We start from the raw sequence: 27,472 nt of genomic DNA, 5'->3' as shown, positions 1-27,472 counted from the left end.
GAATGTAAAGGTTCAAACGGAACCCCTCGCAGAACTGAAAGAACTAAATTCAGACTCCATGGCGGAGCCACAGGTCTATAAACAGGCTTGATTCTGACTAAAGCCTGACTAAACGCTTGAACGTCTGGTACCTCTGCCAGACGTTTGTGTAAAAGAATAGACAAAGCAGATATCTGTCCTTTTAAGGAACTAGCTGATAATCCTTTCTCCAATCCTTCTTGGAGAAAGGACAAAATCTAACACCACATTCACTTTACCCTTCCGATTGCTTAGAGCCGGCAAAGAGAATGACTGGGGGGTGGAGCTAGAGGGGGAGCTATATGGACAGCTCTGCTGTGTGCTCTCTTTGCCACTTCCTGTTGGGAAGGACAATATCCCACAAGTAAAGGATGAATCCGTGGACTCGATACATCTTACAAGAGAAAGATAGTGAAGAAAGATGTGTGAATTACAGTGCATCGTATATATGTTTGATGCAGTGATTCAATGCACTCTGAGAAGATTTATCATGTAACATTGGACTTTACAGCCGCTTGGGTAATGTCAGATTTACCCAGATAATGCTAGGATTACCCAATTTCTTACTTTACCTGCAAACTATATATATATATATATATATATATATATATGTGTGTGGCTGGCAATATGTATGTATATATATGTATATGTATATATATATATATGTGTGTGTGTGGCTATATATATATATATATATATATATATATACACACACACACACACGAACAAAAAACTTGCACTATGGTCGTTTCAAAAGTAATCTTTTACTGTGAACAGTGACGTTTCGGGGACAAAGTATCCCCTTCCTCAGACCTGAGGAAGGAGATACTTTGTCCCCTCAACGTCACTGTTCACAGTGAAAGATTACTGTTGTTCGTATCTATTAAAGCTCACTAGCACCCTGGCAGTTGCTTGACGGAGTGAGAGTGCACATCCTAGCTTTGTTTTTATATATATGTATTCACACACATACACACGTGGGTGTGTATATACTGTATACAGAATTTTATATATATATATATATATATATATAAACACCCCAATGCATTTGTCAACATCTCATATAAAACATAACACAAGCAAGCAAACAAATGATATTAACAACCTTCAGTCTGTCACTGCTTTACTCTGTGACGTAATACATCACAAAACAATACTTTGTGCAAATATAAACGCCAGTGTACTTGCATTAAAGTTAAGGGTATCATAAAAATGCTTACAACCCTCTTTATAGATTACAGATTTGTTTTTTTAAACTTACAAAATGTATATTGGCATTACTAAATTACATAGAATAAAAAATACAATAGTGTTAATATATGCATTGTGTTTTGTTTTTTTCACACGGCAGTTTTATAATGTAGCTGAGACGCGCAGCAAATAGAAGAAACTGCTCTTTAATTACTAAATAGCTAGGCTTTCCCAATTCTCTTGTTCACGGACAACCTTGACATCTGTACAATTAAGACACTTGTACTTCATTAAGGGACCACTATCTACATTAGGATTTCTTATATGACGTCAGCCCGTAGATAAGGGAAGGAAATAAATCTACTTTTATGTACAAACAATTACATAATTGTGAATGTAGCACTTGTGTGAAAGGGCTTTAATAAGTGTATCCATACCACGTTATAGCAACATTGTCCTTAACTTTGTCTCATGCCACAATAAATTACTTATATGTATTTATATATCTATAAAACATGACCTCAAAACTACTGTGGCGTTTGTCTGACTTGAAGCATCAGATAACATTGCAATAGTATTCTCTTGATATCTCCAAACAATGGCATGCTCAGTAGCTGTTCTCATGACCAGCTAGGATGTACAGATTGCTGTTGGCTGTAGGGTTATCTGTTGGCCTGCTTTCTAAAACGACAACCCTGCAAAAAATGCAAGTGATAATCAGAAAATAAAGAATTAGATGTCAACGTAATAATCATCAGTAAAAATCCAATTACAAGAAACTAGATAAAGAACGTTTCAGTGTCACATTTGTTGCTATAAAGTAATTCACTGGGGGCTAAAATTTCAGACATCTACTTATTTATTTTTATTCTGTCAAATAAAATGAATGCACTAAGGCTGATAAATGTATTTACTTTGATTATTTTACATAATTTACACTTAAAATAGAATCATAGAGTGTACAATTTTAAAAACTTTCTAATTTGCTTACGTTGATATGTTTTGTTGAAACTTATCTCCTTTCCAAGACAGCATACTGATGTGCCCATCTTGAACAGTATTTACACTACTGACATCTAGTACTCAATACATGCACACACCTGAGTCTACCTCAGTATGCTCACATAGAAAGCTGCTAAGTTTCAACCAAAGATACCAAGATAAAGTAAATTTGATAACAAATGTTAGTTTATTTTTTATTATTTACAACTGCACACTCTAACTAATAAAGCCTTTTGAGTTTCTGAGATAAAGGGACAAAATAAAAAAATAAAAATAAACAAATCATTTTTTAGCAATTTCTTATTTTGCTCTCACTTTTTGATATGTATATTAGTTTTGGTCTATGACTGCAGCATATAATTACATACACACAGGACCTCTGATGAAGCAGCCAATAGAGCTGTGAAATGGGTTAGGCTCCGCCCCCGACAAACATACGATCTACACTTGAGCGAAATAGTGGAGCAGCTGTTGTACACCAATAGTACATAGGAGTGAATTAGCGGACACGCTGGTGTAGATGTATACATATCCAGGGCTGTCACACTCACGCTTCCTTTTCTTTTATTGCTGTCTTAAGGCTATTTGTCTATGTGTTTTTAGACTGTACCCTGTTCAGGAATCATTTTATGTTTTGCGCATTCTGTATCTGCATAACCTATTAAGAGACTACAGACTTGTATGATTTTATATTGTTACATAGAATACATACACTTTTTACCCACACTGCTGTCACTAGTTTAGTACACTGGAGAGACCACGATTCGTTGACTTTTAACAGTGGGGATATTGACTAATTTTTTCCGTACAAGCAACTTCATACAGTGGAATCACGAAGGAAACTTTTCCAGGAGGAGAATCCATAACAGATATCATCTGTACTCCAGAGCTGGAAACATACCTCATAGTGGATGAGGTTAAACCAAGTGAGTGCATAATTTTTTCTTGTCTGTATGTGTTTTTGAGTCAAAGACATATTACACTAAGAGTGCCTTGTTGTGCGCTTGTCCAAACTTGTACCGTTTCAGAACCATTTGGGGAATAACCTCACGTAGAGGGGAACACTCCATATCGGACAAAGCTACAGAGAATAGGGGCACACTGGAACTGATCCTAAAGACTTTAATGGTTTTATGGACTACCTTTATAATTGAAAGTATCTATTCTAGATCAGTGGGGTTACACACACCTAGTTTGTTTATACCATCTGAATAATATCCAGATAGAGGTGTACTGTTTAAGTGTGTATACATATGAATAGATCACTGCACTATATATTCTAAGCGCTGATCAACTCCTATACGTTTATATATATAAATATATATATATATATAAATAAAAGAGCTAACATTCTCTCCCAGACTTAAGATTCTCTCTGATTATTCTATTAGCAAAATATTTCTGAAAGTGTTTTTGTCATGTATGTATAAAATAATAAACACAAAAAGCAAAACTTGATAAAAGTAATTAACTAATTACCTGTCAGAACCAAGAAGGCGGAATATCCGTGTGTTATCTGAAATTTCCTGTGTGATCTGTAGGAAAAATAAATTGCATCTATAAAAGCAATACTTGCACATAACAAATACACTTGTTTTAATCAGAACATCTCAATAACCATAACTATACTGATCATAATCATCTGTTGCCGTGAGATTTCTCTGCATATCAACTTTAATCTGTCTCTTTAGGAGGAAGAAAAAAAAATGGCCAGAAATATTGACACAGTTAATAAGTGAAAGTGGTTCATTTGATTTATATGAACTGTTATTTATTAAGTACCGGTAACAGTGAATAGGATTCTTGCTAAAGACATAAACCAATTTCTATCAATTAAATGCCATCTACTGTTACTCACTTCATTTGATCGAAAACTTCTTCCTTGCATCCCGTGCTTCCAGAAAGCAAGAACACTGTCTTGTAGGCAAACTAGAGCAAAGAAACGTATCGTGGTAAGCATTTAAAGTGGAAAAAGCGCATAAGCTATGCTACAAATTATCCTGGTAAAAATGTATGTATATTGTTGTAGGTGATTTAAAGAAAATATAAAACTTAATTGCAGACACTGTAAGCACAATTAAAAGATTTGTCATTTAGCAGAGCTGAGTGCAAATGAGGGATGTGTCCAGAACCCCACCAATAAAGTGACCCTAATAGAAATGACCAGAGAGCTGTAGTGAAAGTTCAATATCCAAAAATGACACTGAAGGCAATATAGTACCAACTATACCAACTCCAGCCTTTAGGACAATGCTGTGAACGGGTTACAATGAGATCTTCAGGAGACACAATATAGAGATGGGTTGTAAGGGCCTTGGTAAACACTCGTGGGTCTTTAGCCAAGCTGTAGGGTAGGCACACAAGTTGCAATTGTAAAAAAAAAAAGAAGCAAAAGACAAGGGCGCCCAATGGCCTAGTACAGTGGTAGCAGCGGCTGTTAGTGTGTAGGTGAAGATGAGATACTCACAAATAGGCTGCACCTCCAGGTGCTTGATACGTCTAACTGGGATATTGTAGCCTCCCAACTGACTGGTCAATCTCCAAGAAGGATCGGTCACTTTTGTGTGAACTGGAATATAACAAAACACAACGGATGCCCAATGGCTTAGCACAGTTGAAATAAGGGGTGATAGTAAGTTCATCAACAAAATACTCACAAAGAAGGCGCACAGCCAGGTGCTATAGGAGCAGACTGGGAACTCCCAGCTGACCGATAGCCCAACGTACTCCAAGAGGGGGGAGTGAAGTCTCCAACAGTGTGAAAAAATAAAAATTGTATCATAAAACAAACGAGCAGAACTGCATGGATGATAATTATATAAAAAATGGTTAATTAAATATAAATTTATTATTTTTAATAAACCATTTTTTATACTCCCCCCTCTTGGAGTGCGTTGGGCTACCAGTCAGCTGGGAGGCTGTGAGTTCCCAGTCTGCTCCTATAGCACCTGGCGGTGAGCCTTCTTTGTGAGTATTTTGCTGATGAACTTACTTTCACCCCTGATTCCAACTGTGCTAGGCCATTGGGCGTCCGTTGTGTTTTGTTATATTCCAGTTCACACGGAAGTGACCGATCCTTTTTGGAGATTGACTGGTGAACAGTCAGCTAGGAGGCTGCAATATCCCAGTAGGCGTATATAGCTCCTGGAGGTGCAGCCTCACCTACATACTACCATCTGCTGCTACCACTGTGCTAGGCCATTGGGTGACCCTGTCTTTTGATTTTTTTTTTTTAACTTCTACCAGAGGGACTACCAGAGGGACAGCCGTGACCTTCTCCGGGGAGCTGCCTGACGAACTTTCACTATCTTCCACTACATTTGACTTGAGACTTTTATGAATTTCGCTGCAGCCAACTATTGACATTAGCCTTGGACTCGGCCTGCTTTCAGTGTATTTTTGGCTTAGTATTACCCTCCACCCCCCTTTTTTCCCCCTCCTCCGAGCGCACTCTGTCTTTTGATTCTTTGTTTTATAAAGTTGCAATTGTTGCTGATCAATGGAAAAAGGGGAAGCTATAGTGACTGGGATTAATGGCAATACACAAATAATACATAGGTCAGGTTCTATTACTCTTAGAAATGAAACAAATGGTCCAATTTTGAAATTTGAACACTTGACAAACTTGCAAGAACTGGCCCTCAATATAAGACTCTAAGGAGGTTAGAGCAGAACCTGGTCCTTATTCATGAAATTACTTATAATGCAAGTCTGCAGTTATCTACCATGAACAAATTAAAAATTTCAGTGTGCAAACTTTTGACTTTCAACTAATACGCACGCTAGTCCAACGTGTGCAAAAACCTTACTTCCAGCAGAGTTAGTGCGCGAGCGATAAATACCGCTCTACTGGTAATATAGCCCTAAGAAGAAGGTCTGAGCCAGTCAACACTTTGCCATTAAATGGTAAGGTCATCAGCTGGAACTTATTCTAACAGGTTTTAAACCATAGCCTTTGACAAGCCTTAACTGTAAAAGCAGAGGTTCATGCTGATAACAGTAATCACTTGAAGCATCAGAGTTAAATAGACTGGTTGACTGGATAAGAGTAACGCCTACCCAAAACTAGCTCTAGCTGCTGAATCATAAACTTTAAAGGGACATTATACACTCATTTTTTCTTTGCATAAATGTTTTGTAGATGATCTATTTATATAGCCCATAAAGTTTTTTTTTTTTAAATAAATGTATAGTTTTGCTTATTTTTAAATGACATTGCTCTGATTTTCAGACTCCTAACCAAGCCCCAAAGTTTTATGTGAATACGGTCAGCTACCTTCTCCAGCTTGCTCCTGTTTGTGTAAAGGGTCTTTTCATATGCAAAAGAAGGGGGAGGGGGGGAGTGTCTTATTTGCCACTTGCAGTGGGCTTTCTAGCTACCTTTTAAACAGAGCCAAACTGAGAGCTTCTAAGTAAGTTTTTAAACAGTTTTATACTGGATTTTTATAGCAGTATCAGTGCATCTTATTCTTTATAGTAGTGTCTATTACATGCAGTTATATGAAAATGAGTATATACTGTCCCTTTAAAGCATATTCTATAGAATAATATAACATCCTTTTTATTATTTTTCAGTAGTCAAAATCCATCCACCATATGCCAGTCTTTGCTTTAGTCAATAAGGCTTGCCACTATCATAATGTTACTATAAAGAGAGTTGTTTTGCAGTTGTTATTTGCTAAACCCGATTAGGGATAGATATGTAGCAGAGTTAGTCTGGATAACTCAGCACAGTTCAAGTTCTGAGAATTAGAAATTGCTCAGTTTTTACAGCTAAAATTTCATGAAAAGGGGGCAAAATAAAAAAAATGAAAATATAGTGCAAAGTTATTTCATTATGCATAACTTAACATTTTATATAAAAATCTCAAGATGTCTCTTTAATCGTACTGACTATTATCATCTCCTGTTAAAATGAATGTGAGTGACATTATGCAGAGAACATTAGTCCTCAATATCATGGAACCCAGACTTTTTGGCATCTAATTGTCAGTAGATCTCAACCCACTACTTGTAGTGTGACAAAAACATTGTGATGCATTAGAGCCAAGTTAGGACTTAATTATACAAAACACCTGCTATCCACTGATTTTGTGATGCAGAAAATACTTGCACAAAACAGGTTTACATTTTGTTAAATGGAAATCTAAACTGCCAAGTGTAATGCATATAACTTCCAAGAGCTGGTTCCAAATAAACAAGAAGAATCTGTGAATAACATAGAAAACAAAAATCTTCTTGCCAGGATGACTTATTGGACAGTTTCATGTGACATGAAAAGCCATTTTCAAATCCCAAACCTCAAAATTAAAGTTTAATCGTCTAGATAGAGCATGACATTTTAAACAACTTTTTAGTTTAATTCTATTATCACATTTTCTCTGTTTTCTTGGTATCCTTTGCTGAAGAGTAAACCTGAATGGGCTGATAGAACTGTTTGCAACAGTGTATAACATTGTTACATGTTCCTGAGGTCTTATGAGCCTTCTTACGTGTACTCTCCAATAAAGGATACGAAAAGAACAAAGCAAACGTTATAATAGAAGTAAATTTAAAAATTGTACAAAATTGCATGTTCTATCTTAATCATGAATGTCTAGTTTTGATTTTACTGTCTCTTTAAGCAACATTTTTAAGACTTAAAGGTTCTTAAAAATGAATTTATGTCAAAGTCAAAACTATCTAATTCTTCAGTGTGCTACTTCTATAGATTGCCAATGTCTGAACCAAGTTCAGTGGTAGTCACTGATATCAAATTGCATCTTATATTAAAAAGAGCTGTACGCCTAATGCATACGGCTAGGCATGTTCCTGAATGCATATGCACTTGCCACCATAATCCCTGCATGCACAGAAGCATACTAGAGATATCCAATCGCATGGGGAAGGTAGAAAGGAGATGCATCAATGTTTAATCTGCACGTGTGTGGTACACATGCACTCCCAATACCTATACAGATATGTCCTCTGTGATTGGCTTTGTATGAGTCACACAGAGAGAATTTAAACCAACTTCAGCAAGCCATCTCTGCTAAAGTGCTTGAAATGGGTATGCACATGTCATTGAGATGTAGTTTATTTAGGTATGAAAATGTTTGAATTCTATGTCCCTTTAATGGTTGACTATGGGCAACATTAACTTGTGAGATATTTAATACTGGATGCTTTCCTCCTCTTATTATGCAAATTAATGGGTGTCCAAAATTGCAACATAAAAACAAAAACATGTTATTGTAAGCACAGGAACATTGATTAAAATATTAATACAATTAGATACATTTTAAAATTAGTATATAATATTCTAAGCATGCTATGTGAATTCCAGTTTCTATGTATGGAGTGGAAAACGCACAGATTGCATAGGTAAATTACCAGAAACAAGGCAAAATACAAACTGAATGTGCATTACATATTTTCTTTTTTATGCTGGGTTTAATTTTCAGTGCTATGTCACTTTAATAACTTATCTTATATGTCATTTAAAAATACCAATTTTAACAAGACGCACTTACCTATGGACTCTATTTGAAAATCAAATGTAAGTTCTGAGGATAATTTTCTGCTTGATTTTAATCTTCCTTGAAGATTTACAATTTTTATGCAACCTATAAAATAAATATAAAATAATATGGTGTTAAAATGAATTCAGTATCTATGAATTACATGCCCAAATATGTGAGTAAGATAAACTAATAAATAGAGAAATGTATCAAGCTGCATTCGCTGCTTCTGACACACCGTGGTGCAGGCATGCATAAGCGCCTGCAACCACAAATGTAACAAACAGTTCTTGCCTCTTGTCCTTTGCCCCTTGTTGTGATTAACAGGTCCTGCTTAAGTGCAACCAAATGTATAAAAGAAGGGGGGTTAGGACTGCCCAAGAGAGCTCTTATGAAATCTTACATTTTGTTGAGTGATGCTGCATCGCGAGTGGTGATTGCAGGCAGACGGGAATTTTCTGCCTGCAGCTTGATACATTTTCTATTGGGTTTGTTTGTAGACATCAACTTGGGCAATTTTTGGTTTCCTTTAGTCAATTAGCAGGGCCACCATTTGAATAAGAAAAGCTGTCTGAATCAACAAAACAAGTCTGCTGTATAAGAAACGCTACAATCACAATTTTGTTGGCGCTAGTGTAGTGCTAGAAAGGTGAGCTGGCATTCTCAGTACCCAGCTCCCGGATCACCGGCACAGCAGGTCCTTTTTCAGAGTGTTGTTTATACAGTAGACTGGTTTTGGTGGTACTACTGCTTTATGTGGTGGCCGTTTTTTATGTTTACTTTCTCGTGTACCCTTCCTTATAACCAGATAATTCAAGTGCAGCTGCCAGAAGACGCATTTGTAATACCTTTCAGAAACACCTGCTGTTTGGTTTTAAATGTAGTTGAACTTTTTCATGTATTTTATTTTATTTCAATGATTTATTTTTATTTTAGCTTATAGTTTTGTAAACGCCCCTTTAAAAACTTTTACATAAGACCCTCAAGGTTTACGTGTCTCAATTATGAAAACAATTTAACCAATCAAACTTCTTGAACAAAGATTTGTTAAACACATGAAAAACTATAAGAAACAGTATTTTCAGGAAAACTACTGTAGGGGTTTTTCACACCTGTATGGAAACAAAAATATACGTGGACGATGTGAAAATAAAACACAACAAAAATGTTGCTTTGAAATTAAACAAACACGTTTTCAAGAGGACAAGTGCTCTTGAAGTGGAATAGGCTAAAAATCCTGCTAAAACTAGTCAAAAGGGTTATTTAGTTGAAGAACTGGAATACCACTATTACATTTACACAGTATGAATCAATTTAAAAAAAAACAAAAAACATTAAGGCTTTGAATTGAGAACTCTGTGAAAATGTGTGCACTTGTACAACCATCCTAATATTTTCTTCATCCATACTGTTTGCTAAATCAGTAGTCAGTTGGTTAAAGGGACAATGAACACAAATTTTTTTCTTTTGTGATTCAGATAGAGCAAGAAATTTTAGGCAACTTTCTAATTTACTCCAATTATCAAAATTTCTTTATTCTCTTGGTATCTTTATTTGAAATGCAAGAATGTACGTTTAGATGCTGGCCCATTTTTGGTGAACAACCTAGGTTGTTCTTGCTGATTGGTGGATAAATTCATCCACCAATAAAAAAAAGTGATGTCCAGAGTTATGAACCAAAAAAAAAAAAAAAAAAAGTTTAGATGCATTATTTTTCAAATAAAGATAGCAAGAGAAAGAAGAAAAAATGATAATAGGAGTAAATTAGAAAGTTGCTTAAAATTGCATGCTCTCTTTGAATTACCAAAGATTTTTTTTTGTTTCAGTGTCCCTTTAAACAACCATTAAATGCTTCAGAATTGCATAATAAAAAGACAATGCAATAGCACTTACTCTGAATTTTAAATTAGCATTGTTTTTTTTTTATAAATTTAAAAATTTACTTCAATTTGCTGGGCCCCTGTATCATGTGAACACTATCAACCAACCACAGACACATATACACTGTGAACTCTTGCACATGCTCAGCAGGACCTGGTGCCTCAGAAAGTGTGTGTATAAAAAGATTGCCTACAATTTGATAATGAATCTGAATAATTTTGACAGTGCCCCTTTAAAGGGAAAAAACCTTGTAATTATAAGACTTTTCTGTAGTCTTAGTAAATTAACATACAAGTAAAGTGTTGAATCTTTCTAACTACATTAAAGGGACAGTGCTTTTTGTGTAAAAATTTGAGCTTGCCCCAACTCTCCCTAGTGAGGCCAAGAAGCAAATTCTGCAACCTAGTTGATTTAAACAATTTGTAGCATTGTTTTGTGTCCTTTTATCAGTGTTGCTTATCATGCTATTTCTCTCCCAATACATAACCAGATACTGTCTAAAACAGTAATGCTTTTTAAAGCTTTAAAAGTTATGCGCATTAAATATTTTATTCTCAAAATAGCTGTACCGTTTTTTAAAAGAGAATTAAACACATGTCAAGCACCTCCCTGTAACTATGGGTGCCACCCATGCAACCGAGCTTACACTGCAGCTATCTGAAGGAGAGTTGCTGCACATGTGCAAACAAGTCAGCACTGGATGAAGTGAAAGATCATTTTAAAATGGCAGCATCCACAGAGGGAGGCGGGGAATACCCTCATTACTATGCTTATAAAATGTATTTAGTGTTTAAAGGGCCATTCCAGTTAAAATTTAAATGCACATAGATGCCTTACTTTTTTAACTAAAATCATATTTGCAATCTACATATATTGGCAAAAATGCTTGTAGTAAAAGTTATCACTGTTGCAGTGTTAACATTTGTCTCTGCACGTGCATGTGAAGCATAGCTAAGCATTTTAAATAATGCAGCTGCTCAGAGCACCAGTGGGGCTTGTATCATGTCCGCAATTAACAAATTGGGTCATTACCAGATGGTACAAGCGCACCTTAGGCTCTCTGATCATGTGCTGTGTTTAAAATGCTGATGCACGATGCATACTTTTAAAACAGCTATGGCTTTTATTAGAAGCATTTTTCCCAATACAGGTATATTAAAAGAAAAATTCTATTCAAAGCTGAAATGCATTCATGTGGATTCCAGTTTTGGCTGGAATGTCCCTTTAATGGGATAGAGGTACACACATCAATAGATATTTTGTCAAGTTCCTATAGTCCTGGGAAAGTAAGAAATAAAGCTTTATTTGTTCCCTATTTTTAAGTATTTTGTTTTACGCTCTTGACTAGGAACTTGTTTCCTTGACTTTTAAACTACAGTAACAATGTTCTAGTCCTGTTATATGTGGTTAATATACTTACGATCTAGACAAACAAGTATAGTATCCCTTTCCAGCTGTGTCAACTGTACAACATCGGTCTGCGGCGTATCTATTTAAAAGGAAAAACAATTTAACTGACAGTGAGGACAAACAAATCGATAATTTAGTTGTGATGCACAAAAAAACAAGCAATAAAAAAATTACATGCTTTCTTTATTAACTAAAATTATTTTCACTTTTTTTCCATTTCCAAGATTACACATATTTGTATGATATCATGGATGAAGCTTTATTTAAAACACAAAACAGTGGGGAAATAGATGGATACTATTAACGATAAATAGCACATCCTATATTTTAAAAGTCATGCGCAGTAGAGACTGCAGCGCGAGACAAACATATCTGGCCGCAAGGAAGGATCAGCAGTGACCGCCGTGAGGATCAGAAAGCAAAGAGGGTGGGAACGGGCGGAAGGGGGGCGGGGATGGCGTATCCGGGCAGGGCCGCTGCACTGCAGAAAATGGCCCGTGTACATGGGCTTTAGCACTAGTTTAATAATAATTGATGTGCACTAACCTGTTTCTGTGAACCATGAAGAGGTAGAGTTGGGGTTAACTGTTTCAAACCGTACAACTTGATTGAAGTCCGTCCCTCGGCTGACACTAACACAGATCATAGGGTATTCTTGTTCAGGGACTACAAGCATCTCTAACATCATGAGAGGACAAGGCAGGGGAAAGTCTACGTGCTGAAAAAACAACAACAATATATTAATGCATTACATACAAAATATGTCTCTCATATGAAGCTATTTACAGTGTAACACAAAATGACTAAATCAGGCCCATATAGTGGCCTAGGAAGCGTGATTTAGAGGACCAACAAATTCTCAGGTGTTTTGCAGACTGAATCCCTTTTTTTTGTGGCCTGAATTAGAGTGCCATCCTGTATAGTTTTAGCAGCAGAAAGAGTAGGGTTCTTGTGCCACTTTACAGATCACTAGCTATTTAATATATATATATATATATATATATATATACACACACAAACACACACAGTTGTGCTCATAAGTTTGCATACCCTGGCAGAATTTATGATTTCTTGGCCATTTTTCAGAGAATATGAATGATAACACAAAAACTTTTCTTTCACTCAGGGTTAGTATTTGGCTGAAGCCATTTATTATCAATCAACTGTGTTTACTCTTTTTAAATCATAATGACAACAGAAACTACCCAAATGACCCTGATCAAAAGTTTACATACCCTGGTGATTTTGGCCTGATAACATGCACACAAGTTGACACAAAGGAGTTTGAATGGATATTAAAGGTAACCATCCTCACCTGTGATCTGTTTGCTTGTAATTAGTGTGTGTGTATAAAAGGTCAATGAGTTTCTAGACTCCTTGACAGACTTGTATTTTTTATCCAGTGCTGCACTGACATTTCTGGATTCTGAGTCATAGGGAAAGCAAAAGAATTGTCAAAGGATCTGCTGGAAAAGGTAGTTGAAAGGGATATAAAAAGATATCCAAGGAATTGAGAATGCAAATCAGCAGTGTTCAAACCCTTATCAAGAAGTGGAAAATGAGGGGTTCTGTTGAAACCAAACCACGGTCAGGTAGACCAACTGCCAGAAAAATTGTTTGGGATGCAAAGAAAAACCCACAAATAACTTCAGGTGAAATACAGGACATGTGGCGTGGCTGTTTCAAGATGCACAATAAGGAGGCACTTGAAGAAAGATGGGCTGCATGGTCGAGTCGCCAGAAGAAAGCCATTACTACGCAAATGCCACAAAGTATCTCGCTTACAATACGTCAAACAGCACAGAGACGAGCCTCAAACCTTCTGGCACAAAGTCATTTGGAGTGATGAGACCAAAATTGATATTTTTGGCCACAACCATAAACGCTACACTTGGAGAGGAGTTAACAAGGCCTATGATAAAAGGTACACCATTCCTACTGTGAAACACGGAGGTGGATCGCTGATGTTTTAGGGATGTTTGAGCTACAAAGGCACAGGAAATTTGGTCAGAATTGATGGCAAGATGAATGAAGTATGTTATCAAAAAATACTGGAGGGAAATTGCATTCATCAGCCCGGAAGCTGCGCATGGGACGTACTTGGACATTCCAACATGACAATGATCCTAAACACAAGGCCAAGTCGACCTGTCATTGGCTACACCAGAATAAAGTGAAGGTTCTGGAGTGGCCATCTCAGTCTCCTGACCTCAATATCATTGAGCCACTCTGGGAAGATCTCAAATGTGCAGTTCATGCAACACAGCCCAAGAATTTACAGGAACTTGAGGCTTTTTGCCAGGAAGAATGCGCAGCTTTACCATCTGAGAAGATAAAGAGCCTCCTCCACAAACTTTTGATCAGGGTCATTTGGGTAGTCTCTGTTGTCATTATTATTTAAAAAGAGTAAACACAGTTGATTGATAATAAATGGCTTCAGCCAAACACTAACCATGAGTGAAAGAAAAGTTTTTGTGTTATGTTATCATTTGAGCATAACTGTATATATATATATATATATATATATATATATATTTATATCTCTTATTTAATAAATAGACATTGCACTATAACATTTTCCCAATTGTCCTTTTTACCTGCTGGAGTGTATTAAATTGTTTACAAACAGCTACTTCACCAACAGCCATTTCAAAATAGGCTGAATTTGCTTAGTGAACCCACCGCCTATTTTGAATAGTTAATTAAGCGTTGCAACATTGGCTACAGAGAGTTTATGTAAACCAGAGGCAGCTGCAAAAATCAACTCCCCAGTGAAGAGCCAAGTCTATTAAACACTGAACCCATTTTTTCTTTTGTGATTTAGATAGAGCATGCAATTTTAAGCAATGTTCTAATTTACTCTTATTATCAAATGGTATTCATTCTTTTGGTATTTTTATTTGAAAAGCAAGAATGTAAGTTTAGATGCCGGCCCATTTTTGATGAACAACATGGGTAGATAAATTCATACACCAATAAACAAGTGCTGTCCAGGGTCTGGACTTTCTTTTTCAAATAAAGATAGCAAGAGAACAAAGACAAATTGATAAAAGGAGTAAATTAGAAAGTTGCCTAAAATTGCATGCTCTATCTGATTCACAAAAGAAAAACTTTGGGTTCGGTATCACTAAGATTTCAAAGGATGTTCATGCAGCTGCTTTGAATACAGCAAATCAGCTGCTTGCCTGAATACATTGTTTTTGTGCAGACTATGTTCACATATTAATAAACACAATCGTTTAATGCAAGGTTGAAGATCCAACAACGACCTGCTTCTTGCGTCCTCTACCATCACCTCCTCTCGTGCTAAACTACAGGACTTCTCTTGTGCGGCACCAACCCTCTGGAACGCACTTCCTCGAGCTGTCAGACTTGCCCCTAACCTCTCCTCCTTTAAACGTTCCCTAAAGACCTTTCTGTTCAGGGAAGCTTATCACCCGACTTATTAACAAACTAACTTCACTTAACTAACAGTTGCCCTCTATCTCCTCACTAATATCATTTTCACCTCTGCAGTCCCCGCCTCCTGTTTCCCATCCTCCTACCCATCTAGATTGTAAGTTCCCACGGGAATAGGGCCCTCAATTCCCCCTGTATATGTCTGTAAAATGTTGTCTTTTATCGTATTGAGATGTTTGAAGAACCAGCAATCAGCTGAGATAGATCATACAATTTTAAACAACTTTCTAATTTACTTCTATCATCTAATTGGCTTCATTCTCTTGGTATACTTTGTTGAAGGAGAAGCAATGCACTACTGGAATCTAGATGAAAGCCAATGACAAGAGGAATATATGTGCAGCCACCGTTTAGCAGCTTCTGAGCCTACCTAGGTATACTTTTTAACAAAGTATACAAAGAGATCAAAACAAATTAGGTAATAGAAATAAATTGGAAAGTTATTTAAATTTGCATGCTCTGTCTGAATCACAAAACAAAAAACATGTTCTTTATGTCCCTTTAAAGTGATGGTAAAACAAACTGAAATGGTTAAATCCGTTCCGATGTTAAGTTACTTTACTTACACCACTGCCGGCCCACTTGGAAGTAAACTTTTTTTTCTTGTGGTGCCTTTTTGATAAATCATCCAATCTTCTTGCAAGCCATACAGCTAGTCACGTGATCACAAAAGACATGGCTTTATGGATGAGCAGTGAAAATATCAACGCTAGAAAAAAGGTTTACTTCCAAGTGGGCCAGCAGGGGTGGTGGTAAGTAAACTTACCAGAACGGATTTCACCATTTCAGGGGTGGATACATTTTAATTTAAAGGAACAGATATACACATAATATGGAAAATGATTGCATATATATCATTAAGGAACACTAAGTTTACTATCACTTTAAAAACAAGAAAGGAGAGAAACACGTATGTTATGAAAAAAAGACTGCAGTACATTTTATTTGGTAGTTTTTAAAAGAAATCATGTTTTAAATATTTTTTCCAGGTGTATGTTGCAGCGTACACTGAGACATATCTGGCAGACAGGCATATATTTAATGCAATAATAAAAATAGCGGATTCCCTGAGATGCCTACACTAAAAATATGCAAACCCATCATGTAGTTAAACTTGTGAAACTTGGTAAATTATTGTTCATCTGTGGTCTGTATTTAGATGTCAGTCAACATGATAAATTGTTTGCAATGTTCACAAAACAACAACATTGGTTTTAATTAAATGAAAAGACTCCTGTCTGCCTCAATGACAGGTATGAAAGTAATTGATCTATAAATAAAAGTTTTATTGCATTAGTTCCAGGTGATTTATGGATTCAAAATAGGAGAGTTCTTTCTTTCTCATATTTGCAAAATTTCAAATCTTTATTCAACAGAAATGACAGCTGAGAATATATTTTATTTTGTTTATTATCACCTGTGAATGTCTTATATGAGAAAATGATTATTTATGTTTCCTTTATACCTACCTTAATTAACATAAACTTCTGCATCTGTTCGACCCATTCTAATAATATAATGCTGGACTGCAGTGCTCCACACAGATATTTATGGCTTGTATAAGGATTCCTCACTAGAAACAAAGCAAACAAACATATTGATTTAATATGAAACAAGTCCCTCTTTACCATCAATGAAGGGAAACATAGCATTTCTAAGGATTAAAGGGACAATAAACTGCTGAGTACAACTACAATAGAGTGGTTACTACTCATCATGGTATAGTTTTTCCTCCTATGCCTGCGTCTGTCTTCAAAGTCATTCTCTTAGTTTACCCCCTATGTAACTTTAAAACTGTGCAAAGAAACTGCAAAAATGTAACAGTCCCGCTCTATTATGTGAGCTAAACTGAAGTGAAAGGTGCAGCTATCAAAAAGTAGATCTGTGAAAGTGCATTGCTCCTATCACAGGACTCAACAATACGTAAGCTACAAGATGGCGGCGCCCAGTATAAAATGGAGAGCTTTACCAAATGGATTTAAACAGCTTTAAAGACAGCTGCGGGTACAGGAGGGAAAACAACATTTGTTTTTAAAATGTAAGATATAATGTACATGATTAGTGTATACCACTAGCTACAAATTAGGTACCAATAATATCAGGAGAAAAACAAACCTTACCGACACAGCACTTTTGACACCATTTTGTATCAGGAATTTTTGTAGACACTGCAAACTTCCTGCAGAACAGCAATAAAACAGAACAAAAGAAGGAACAGTGAGAAACAATATATATAAATTGCTGTAACTGCATTGTAGTTTATGTAAAAGCCAATGTTTCACCTACAAAACAATAACATATTTTGCTCCAAAGCACAATGCAATTTATCTAGGGATCTTCAAGAAAACAGATGTATACATCAATTATAAATAACAAATACATTTAAATAATTAAATATAATATTAAAGGTAAATCACTGATTTTATTGTTTTGTATATGTGTATTAAACACAAAAGCTCTGTCTAGTAAAAATTAAACTTAGAAATATATTTTACTTCTGGATATAAAAGCAAATCATAGGTGTAATGCAAATATATAAACATTAGAAGAAAATAAAACAATTAGAGACCAGCGCAAAATGAATTGAATACAAACACCTATATATAAGGAAGATTCCCAATATTACTTCCAAAAGGACAAAAATTTAAATATAATACAAAATATAAGTGCGCAAAGTGGATGCTAAAGTAAACAATTAAAAAGGGGTTTTAAAATAAACTCAGAATTCTGAATGTTTGACCATGTGCAAAAATTTAAATCTAATATATTCAAATGCAGAGAGGTTTTTTATAGGTCCTCACACCAAAGGGTTAAAATGAATTCCCATATACTTCGATTAAATTAAATTAGTGGTGAATACAAACGTGAAACAAACCACATATGATTAAAATATATATTGTATTTTATAATGCTTAAAAACATGAAATAAAACAATTTGAAAATACTCTTTCTAAAATTATGAATCTAACATTTATTTATTTAATACAATTGATAGTGACCGGCCCTAACTTATAAAACACATCTAAATTAATAACACATCTAAATTAATAAACACATCTAAATTAATACCACATAAATTGATAAAAGGACAAATATGATCACAAAATAAAGTGTAAGTTTTAAGGACTCAGATGGAAACTTTATAATTAGTCCCAAAAGGAAAGTCCCAAGCGATGTCCTTCCCAAGCTTTCCACAAAAGCACAATGCACGATGATAAGCAAGAAAAATCTTCTGATTCCTCCCAGCTGGTCCTGAGCAGCGTCTAGGTGGGAGACAGAAGCGTCCACTTGAAATTGGTGTATATAGTTTATACAACAAACAAATATCGGTACTTACACATAGGTACCGAAAGATCAGCGCCGCGCCCGATTCTCATCAAACACAGGTGTCCCAGTGTGTATAGGATCCACACAGGCTCTTCTCACAGCCTTAACACCAGCTCACTACAGAGAGTAGCCCAGAGTGATGTAAAAATCAAGGCGCCAAACAGGATACACCTGTGAAAGGTGGATAAAAACTACAAAAAAGCTGCAAAAAGTTGTTTTAAAATTCAAATTCATAAATTCAAATTCATAGAGTGACCAATGTTCAATATTAATATAGTTCAACTGAGCAACGCGTTTCAATTCCTTTTTCAAGCTCAGTTTGTGAGTCTCAGATGCCGGCTTTTTATACCCTCAGGAAATCTTCAAATTCTTAAAGGCATAGCCATTCCATTTGTTTTTGTCTCAGAAGTGCACAATTTCTTATTTCTGCATCTACAGTCTTACTTGATACCTCTCTATATTGATTGTCCTTATATATAAACTTATATTCACGACTAAAACCCCCAAAAAATTAAAGTTAAAAAAGAGCACATTACAAGAAACCTTTTTCAAAAAATTGAAGAAATAGAGAAATAAATAAAGAAATAAATAACAGAACAACTGTATATCTTATAAGTACTAAATAAAAACAGTATCTAAAAATTAAATGATAGATAATAATTCATTAATTCAAAAAAATATATTTAAAACCACATTTATTTACATATTTTTTGTTTCATGCTCATATTCACCCTCAATATCTATAGGAATGAATAAAAGAAACCTCCCCAAAGTGTAAAACCCCCAAAAAACTTTTTCAATTACTAAATATATTAAAATAATAAAGATTAGAGTAATAAAAATTAAAAATGAATGCACATAAACAATCCATTCAAAAATCAAAATTTCAGTAATATATTTAAAAATACTAAAAGTCTTTCTTGAAAAGCTATAAAATTCATTATTATTATAGAGATTCATAAAACTTGTAAAAATTATTTCATAAAAACACCCAAATCGAAATCTAAATTCAATCCATCTGGGTGTAGAGTTTTTAAGTCAAAAATCCATTTGGCCTCTAATTTTAAAAGCTCATCCCTCACATTGCCCCCTCTCCAGTTTGGCCTCACTTTATCTATGATAGTATATTTAAAATGATTTAGGTTTCCTCCTTTGCATGTTTTAAAATGTTTAGGAACTGGTAAGTCCTGATTCCTTATATTATTCATATTTTCGATTGAATTTAAATGCTCTCTTATTCTATCTTTTGCAGTCCTTTCGGACTCACCAATGTATTGGGCCCCACACGAACATTCTATCAGATAAATAATGTTGGTGTCTGTACATCTAAAAACCCCATTGATTTTATACTCTTTTTTTGTTCTAGTGGAAATAAAACTTTTTCTTTTATTAGCATGTTGACAGGACTTACATTTTAAACACGGATAAAATCCATTGAGGCTATTCCCTCTTAGATCTAAATCTGTCTTTGAGGCAGTATTTTTCTTCCTCTTCAAATCTGTGGGGGCTAAAATATTCTTCAAATTTTTATTTTTCTTATATACAAATTGTGTTTTTTTTGGTAAAACAGAACCTAGAACTGAGCTTGAAAAAGGAATTGAAACGCTTTGCTCAGTTGAACTATATTAATATTGAACATTGGTCACTCTATGAATTTGAATTTATGAATTTGAATTTTAAAACAACTTTTTGCAGCTTTTTTGTAGTTTTTATCCACCTTTCACAGGTGTATCCTGTTTGGCGCCTTGATTTTTACATCACTCTGGGCTACTCTCTGTAGTGAGCTGGTGTTAAGGCTGTGAGAAGAGCCTGTGTGGATCCTATACACACTGGGACACCTGTGTTTGATGAGAATCGGGCGCGGCGCTGATCTTTCAGTACCCTATGTGTAAGTACCGATATTTGTTTGTTGTATAAACTATATACACCAATTTCAAGTGGACGCTTCTGTCTCCCACCTAGACGCTGCTCAGGACCAGCTGGGAGGAATCAGGAAGATTTTTTCTTGCTTATAATCGTGCATTGTGCTTTTGTGGAAAGCTTGGGAAGGACATCGTTTGGGACTTTCCTTTTGGGACTAATTATAAAGTTTCCATCTGAGTCCTTAAAACTTACACTTTATTTTGTGATCATATTTGTCCTTTTATCAATTTATGTGGTATTGATTTAGATGTGTTATTAATTTAGATGTGTTATTAATTTAGATGTGTTTTATAAGTTAGGGCCGGTCACTATCAATTGTATTAAATAAATAAATGTTAGATTCATAATTTTAGAAAGAGTATTTTCAAATCGTTTATTTCATGTTTTTAAGCATTATAAAATACAATATATATTTTAATCATATGTGGTTTGTTTCACGTTTGTATTCACCACTAATTTAATTTAATCGAAGTATATGGGAATTCATTTTAACCCTTTGGTGTGAGGACCTATAAAAAACCTCTCTGCATTTGAATATATTAGATTTAAATTTTTGCACATGGTCAAACATTCAGAATTCTGAGTTTATTTTAAAACCCCTTTTTAATTGTTTACTTTAGCATCCACTTTGCGCACTTATATTTTGTATTATATTTAAATTTTTGTCCTTTTGGAAGTAATATTGGGAATCTTCCTTATATATAGGTGTTTGTATTCAATTCATTTTGCGCTGGTCTCTAATTGTTTTATTTTCTTCTAGTGTTATTCCCATTTGAAGACTTCAGCTGCATTATGGAGGGGGAAGGTAGTATTTTCAACCTCAGGTCAAATTTTTATGAGGATATTGTATCTAGTATCAAAGAAAGAGTTAGGAATGGAAATGTTCCAAATGAAACTGTACAGAATTTATTGGCTGAACTAGAAAAATATTTACAATTGGAAATGAAATATAAATTAGATTGTGCTTTTTTTGAAATTTATACAAATGAAAAGAAAGTTCCTAGGGGATTACGTATTAAAAAGGAATGTGCTTTTAAAACAGAAGATTGCGAATTTAAAGCAAGATGGAGAGAAATTCTAGAAGAAGCCTCCATAAAACTAATTGCACTAATTAAAGAATATAGACAAAAAATTTGGAAGAATTAAATGATAAAATCAAGACTCTAGAAATAAAATTAAACCCCTTTAAGAACCATAGGGAGTATGAAAAGAAAGAAGCCCAAATGAAAGTGGCCCTTAAGAATAACAAGGAGGAACTAATTCAAATGAAAGTTAAAAAATTGCAGAGGGATAGGGAAGATTATAAAGCCTTTCAAAAAGAACCAAATAATGAATTATACATCACACACTCTTGGAGATACAATAAGGTCCAAAATGAAGGGAACACTAACAATATACAAAATCAAAATGCTGGCCCCAGTCAGAGTGAGGTAAAATATGAACACACTAAGGACAGATTTTTATCAGAATACCCAACATACAGATAGGCCATTTTATAACAATCAGAACACAAATAGATTTCGATACAATCAACAAAGGAGGTTTACAGCCCAAGAAAGACAAATGCATTGGAAACAGAATGATAGAAACACTAATTGGAATAGGGGATATCTCCCATATAGGTCAGATTCGTACTTTAATCCAAATGTATATCAAAATCAAAATTACAATTCACAACTAGACAATAGATGGAGAAGAGTTGAACAAAACTCTAACAATAGATTTCAGAATTCTCAAAATCAAAATCATTATAAGCAACAACAACAAAAAGCGAATGTAGCTTATGAACAGGGTAGGGATTCCCCTTATAAGATCCCAATGAGGAATCGTTTTAACCCCTTGTATAATGAAGTAGAAGAAGTGACCACTACCCATAAAAAGCAGGGACAGGAACAAAGTAGAGAAAGTGCTTCCAACACTCATTTTTTAGGCAAAGGCAATCAGCAAAGAGGTCATACACCACACAGGGGGGAAAGCAATCAAAGGAAAAGAAGAGCTTCAGAAGAAGGGGGAATAGAGGAAGAGGTTTACAGACGAGTAAAAAATCAAAGGTTTTAACAAACAGACATAAGGAAAGTAAAGAAGGAATGAGTAATAATAAAAAAAGTGGAATTTATAACCTCAGCAAGATTGAATTGACAGAGAAGCAGATAGAGGTTTTAAACAAAGGCTTATCTTTTGCACCTTCCAAAAGAATGAATAAATTCGAAGTTTTTATTGATGCACATAAATATATTAAAAATCTTACTGTAAAAAAATGGTTTTTGAGAAGTCTTTTTGAGAGAACAGTAACTATAGAACCAAATGAGGATAGATACATTCACACAAATCTAAAAAGGAACTCAAATTTCTATCCTAAACATATTAAGAGATGCCATTTAGAAACATTTGAAAAGTTAGTAACTAGAGATATTCAAAATATTAATGTTAACTAACTAGGTAAAATTAAATGGAATCTATCTAAAAAACAACTAGCTGAAATTAAGGAAATGGAAAATAATAATGAAATAGTGGTGAAACCTGCGGATAAGGGTGGTGGAATTGTTCTAATGGATAAGGCAAATTATGTAAATATGGGTAATAAGTTACTCCAAGACAGTGATACATATGAAGTACTATTAAGGGATCCTACAGAGAAGTTTAAATCTGAAATAAGAAATTTAATCGATAAGGCTAAAGATACTAATATTTTAAATGAAAAAGAAGCTGATTATCTAATACAAAACACTCCACGTATCCCTCTATTATATTGTTTACCAAAAATACACAAGTCAGTACTAGACCCACCAGGGAGGCCTATCATATCAGGCATTGAATCTATCACCTCTAATTTGTCTGAATACATAGATTTTTATTTACAAAGTTATGTAAGGAATTTTACCTAGTTTCCTTAAAGACTCTACAGATGTCTTAAGAATTTTTAAAGATCTGACATGGGAGGATAATATGCTTTTAGCCACCTGTGACGTCTCTGCCCTATACACCCAGCATTAGGCATGATGACGGGTTTAGAGGCAGTGAAGTTCTTTTTAGACTCAGATTCCAAACTTGAAGCAGTACAGAAACAGTTTTATTTTAGATGGGATAAAATTTATCCTTAATCATAATTATTTCTACTATGAAAGCAAATTTTATTTGCAAAAATGTGGAACGGCAATGGGGACCAGATTTGCCCCCAGTTATGCAAACCTATTTATGGGTTTATGGGAAAGGATCTTTTTAGATTCTACAGATCTGGGTGCAAATCTGGTCCTCTTTAAACGTTATATAGATGATAATATAATTGTTTGGCGAGGGTCAGTTGAAGATTTAGAATGTTTTTTTTCCAGGGATGAACAATAATGAGAAAAACTTAAAGTTTACATATGAAATTAGTTAAAGAAAAAATGATATTCTTAGATTTGGAAATTAAGGTAAAAGATGGCAATTTTATTAGTAAAACTAATTTTAAAGAAGTGGATGCTAACAGCTACATCCACGCCACTAGTTGCCATCATAATACATGGAAAACAAATATTCCAAAGAATCAGTTTAAAAGAATAAGAAAAAATTGTCAAGAAGAGATTGATTTCTTATGTCAATCAGAAATTTTGGAAAATAAATTTTTAGAAAGGGGATATAGTACTGACCTCATCAATCAATCTAAGAAAGAGGCCCTAGAAACAAGTAGAGATAATCTATTAGCTGTGAAACCCAAAAAGAGAGATACTAATGTAGAAAATAAGGATGTTTTTATTCCATTTATCACTAAATATAACAGTGAAGTTCATAATATTGAGGAAATTCTATATAGGCACTGGCCGATCCTATTAGAAGATGAAGTTCTAGGTTCTGTGTTTTACCAAAAAAAACCACAATTTGTATATAAGAAAAATAAAAATTTGAAGAATATTTTAGCCCCCACAGATTTGAAGAGGAAGAAAATACTGCCCTCAAAGACAGATTTAGATCTAAGAGGGAATTAGCCTCAATTGATTTTATCCGTGTTTAAAATGTAAGTCCTGTCAACATGCTAATAAAAGAAAAAGTTTTATTTCCACTAGAACAAAAAAAAGAGTATAAAATCAATGGGGTTTTTAGATGTACAGACACCAACATTATTTATCTGATAGAATGTTCGTGTGGGGCCCAATACATTGGTGAGTCCGAAAGGACTGCAAAAGATAGAATAAGAGAGCATTTAATTCAATCGGAAAATATGAATAATATAAGGAATCAGGACTTACCAGTTCCTAAACATTTTAAAACATGCAAAGGAGGAAACCTAAATCATTTTAAATATACTATCATAGATAAAGTGAGGCCAAACTGGAGAGGGGGCAATGTGAGGGATGAGCTTTTAAAATTAGAGGCCAAATGGATTTTTGACTTAAAAACTCTACACCCAGATGGATTGAACTTAATTTCGATTTGGGTGTTTTTATGAATCTCTATAATAATAATGAATTTTATAGCTTTTCAAGAAAGACTTTTAGTATTTTTAAATATATTATTACTGAAATTTTGATTTTTGAATGGATTGTTTATGTGCATTAATTTTAAATTTTTATTACTCTAATCTTTATTATTTTAATATATTTAGTAATTGAAAAAGTTTTTTTTGGGGTTTTACACTTTGGGGAGGTTTCTTTTATACATTCCTATAGATATTGAGGGTGAATATGAGCATGAAACAAAAATATGTAAATAAATGTGGTTTTAAAATATATTTTTTTGAATTAATGAATTATTATCTATCATTAATTTTTAGATACTGTTTTTATTTAGTACTTATAAGATATACAGTTGTTCTGTTATTTCTTTCTTTATTTATTTCTCTATTTCTTCAATTTTTTGAAAAAGGTTTCTTGTAATGTGCTCTTTTTTTAACTTTAATTTTTTGGGGTTTTAGTCGTGAATATAAGTTTATATATAAGGACAATCAATATAGAGAGGTATCAAGTAAGACTGTAGATGCAGAAATAAGAAATTGTGCACTTCTGAGACAAAAACAAATGGAATGGCTATGCCTTTAAGAATTTGAAGATTTCCTGAGGGTATAAAAAGCCGGGCATCTGAGACTCACAAACTGAGCTTGAAAAAGGAATTGAAACGCGTTGCTCAGTTGAACTATATTAATATTGAACATTGGTCACTCTATGAATTTGAATTTATGAATTTGAATTTTAAAACAACTTTTTTGCAGCTTTTTTGTAGTTTTTATCCACCTTTCACAGGTGTATCCTGTTTGGCGCCTTGATTTTTACATCACTCTGGGCTACTCTCTGTAGTGAGCTGGTGTTAAGGCTGTGAGAAGAGGCCTGTGTGGATCCTATACACACTGGGACACCTGTGTTTGATGAGAATCGGGCGCCGGCGCTGATCTTTCAGTACCTATGTGTAAGTACCGATATTTGTTTGTTGTATAAACTATATACACCAATTTCAAGTGGGACGCTTCTGTCTCCCACCTAGACGCTGCTCAGGACCAGCTGGGAGGAATCAGAAGATTTTTCTTGCTTATCATCGTGCATTGTGCTTTTGTGGAAAGCTTGGGAAGGACATCGTTTGGGACTTTCCTTTTTGGGACTAATTATAAAGTTTCCATCTGAGTCCTTAAAACTTACACTTTATTTTGTGATCATATTTGTCCTTTTATCAATTTATGTGGTATTAATTTAGATGTGTTATTAATTTAGATGTGTTATTAATTTAGATGTGTTTTATAATGTTAGGGCCGGTCACTATCAATTGTATTATAATAATAAATGTTAGATTCATAATTTTAGAAAGAGTATTTTCAAATTGTTTATTTCATGTTTTTAAGCATTATAAAATACAATATATATATTTTAATCATATGTGGTTTGTTTCACGTTTGTATTCACCACTAATTTAATTTAATCGAAGTATATGGGAATTCATTTTTAACCCTTTGGTGTGAGGACCTATAAAAAACCTCTCTGCATTTGAATATATTAGATTTAAATTTTTGCACATGGTCAAACATTCAGAATTCTGAGTTTATTTTAAAACCCCTTTTTAATTGTTTACTTTAGCATCCACTTTGCGCACTTATATTTTGTATTATATTTAAATATATAAACATGCAAAGGCCATCTCTTCTTAAAGAAATAGTCTAGTAAAATAAAACTTTCATGATTCAGATAGAACATGCAATTTTAAGCAACTTTCTAATTTACTCCTATTATCAATTTTTCTTGGTTATCTTGGTATCTTTATTTGAATATAAGCGTAGGAGCTGACCTATTTTTTGGTCAGCACCTGGGTAGCGCTTGCTAATTGGTGGCTACACTTAGACAGCCAATCAGAAAGCGCTACCCAGGTACTGAACCAAAAATAGGCCGGCTCCTATGCTTACGTTCTTGCTTTTTCAAATAAAGATACATTTCTTAAAATGTCATGCTCTATTTGAATCATGAAAGTTTAATTTTGACTAGACTATTTCTTTAACTCCTTAAGGACCCGGGCACTTCAGACAAAAAACTTCCCCAAAAGACCAGAGCATTTTTGCCATCACTACACTTAAAACATAAATAGAGCCTTTTTTATATTTATCTATCAAAACTATATATTTTTTTAGTAGACAACCCAAAGTATTGATCTAGGCCCATTTTGGTATATTTCATGCCACCATTTCACCGCCAAATGCGATCAAATAAAAAAAAAGTTCACTTTTTCACAATTTAGGTTTCTCACTGAAATTATTTACAAACAGCTTGTGCAATTATGGCACAAATGGTTGTAAATTCTTCTCTGGG

At 34.4% G+C, this 27,472-nt stretch overlaps 1 protein-coding gene across 3 annotated transcripts in view; it reads right to left on the bottom strand.

Annotated features, from left to right (window-relative positions):
• Nucleotides 1-348: 348 nt before the first annotated feature.
• MAP4K3 (mitogen-activated protein kinase kinase kinase kinase 3) overlaps nt 349-27,472 on the bottom strand; it is a 788,683-nt gene continuing 761,559 nt past the window's right edge. For all 3 annotated transcript variants that reach the window (XM_053711916.1, XM_053711915.1, XM_053711914.1), the window contains 8 exons: nt 17,582-17,640; nt 16,931-17,034; nt 12,549-12,720; nt 12,013-12,081; nt 8,724-8,816; nt 4,070-4,140; nt 3,691-3,746; nt 349-1,904 (listed from right to left, as the gene is read on the bottom strand). In XM_053711916.1, the coding sequence (XP_053567891.1) occupies nt 1,817-1,904; nt 3,691-3,746; nt 4,070-4,140; nt 8,724-8,816; nt 12,013-12,081; nt 12,549-12,720; nt 16,931-17,034; nt 17,582-17,640 (712 nt within the window). In that variant the 3' untranslated portion in view covers nt 349-1,816. The remainder of the gene's footprint in view (nt 1,905-3,690; nt 3,747-4,069; nt 4,141-8,723; nt 8,817-12,012; nt 12,082-12,548; nt 12,721-16,930; nt 17,035-17,581; nt 17,641-27,472) is intronic.

Source organism: Bombina bombina, chromosome 4 (assembly GCF_027579735.1).
Source record: "Bombina bombina isolate aBomBom1 chromosome 4, aBomBom1.pri, whole genome shotgun sequence".
NCBI lineage: Eukaryota > Metazoa > Chordata > Amphibia > Anura > Bombinatoridae > Bombina > Bombina bombina.
The sequence above is the reverse complement of the archived record's forward strand: the minus strand, read 5'-3'. Positions and strand labels throughout refer to the sequence as shown.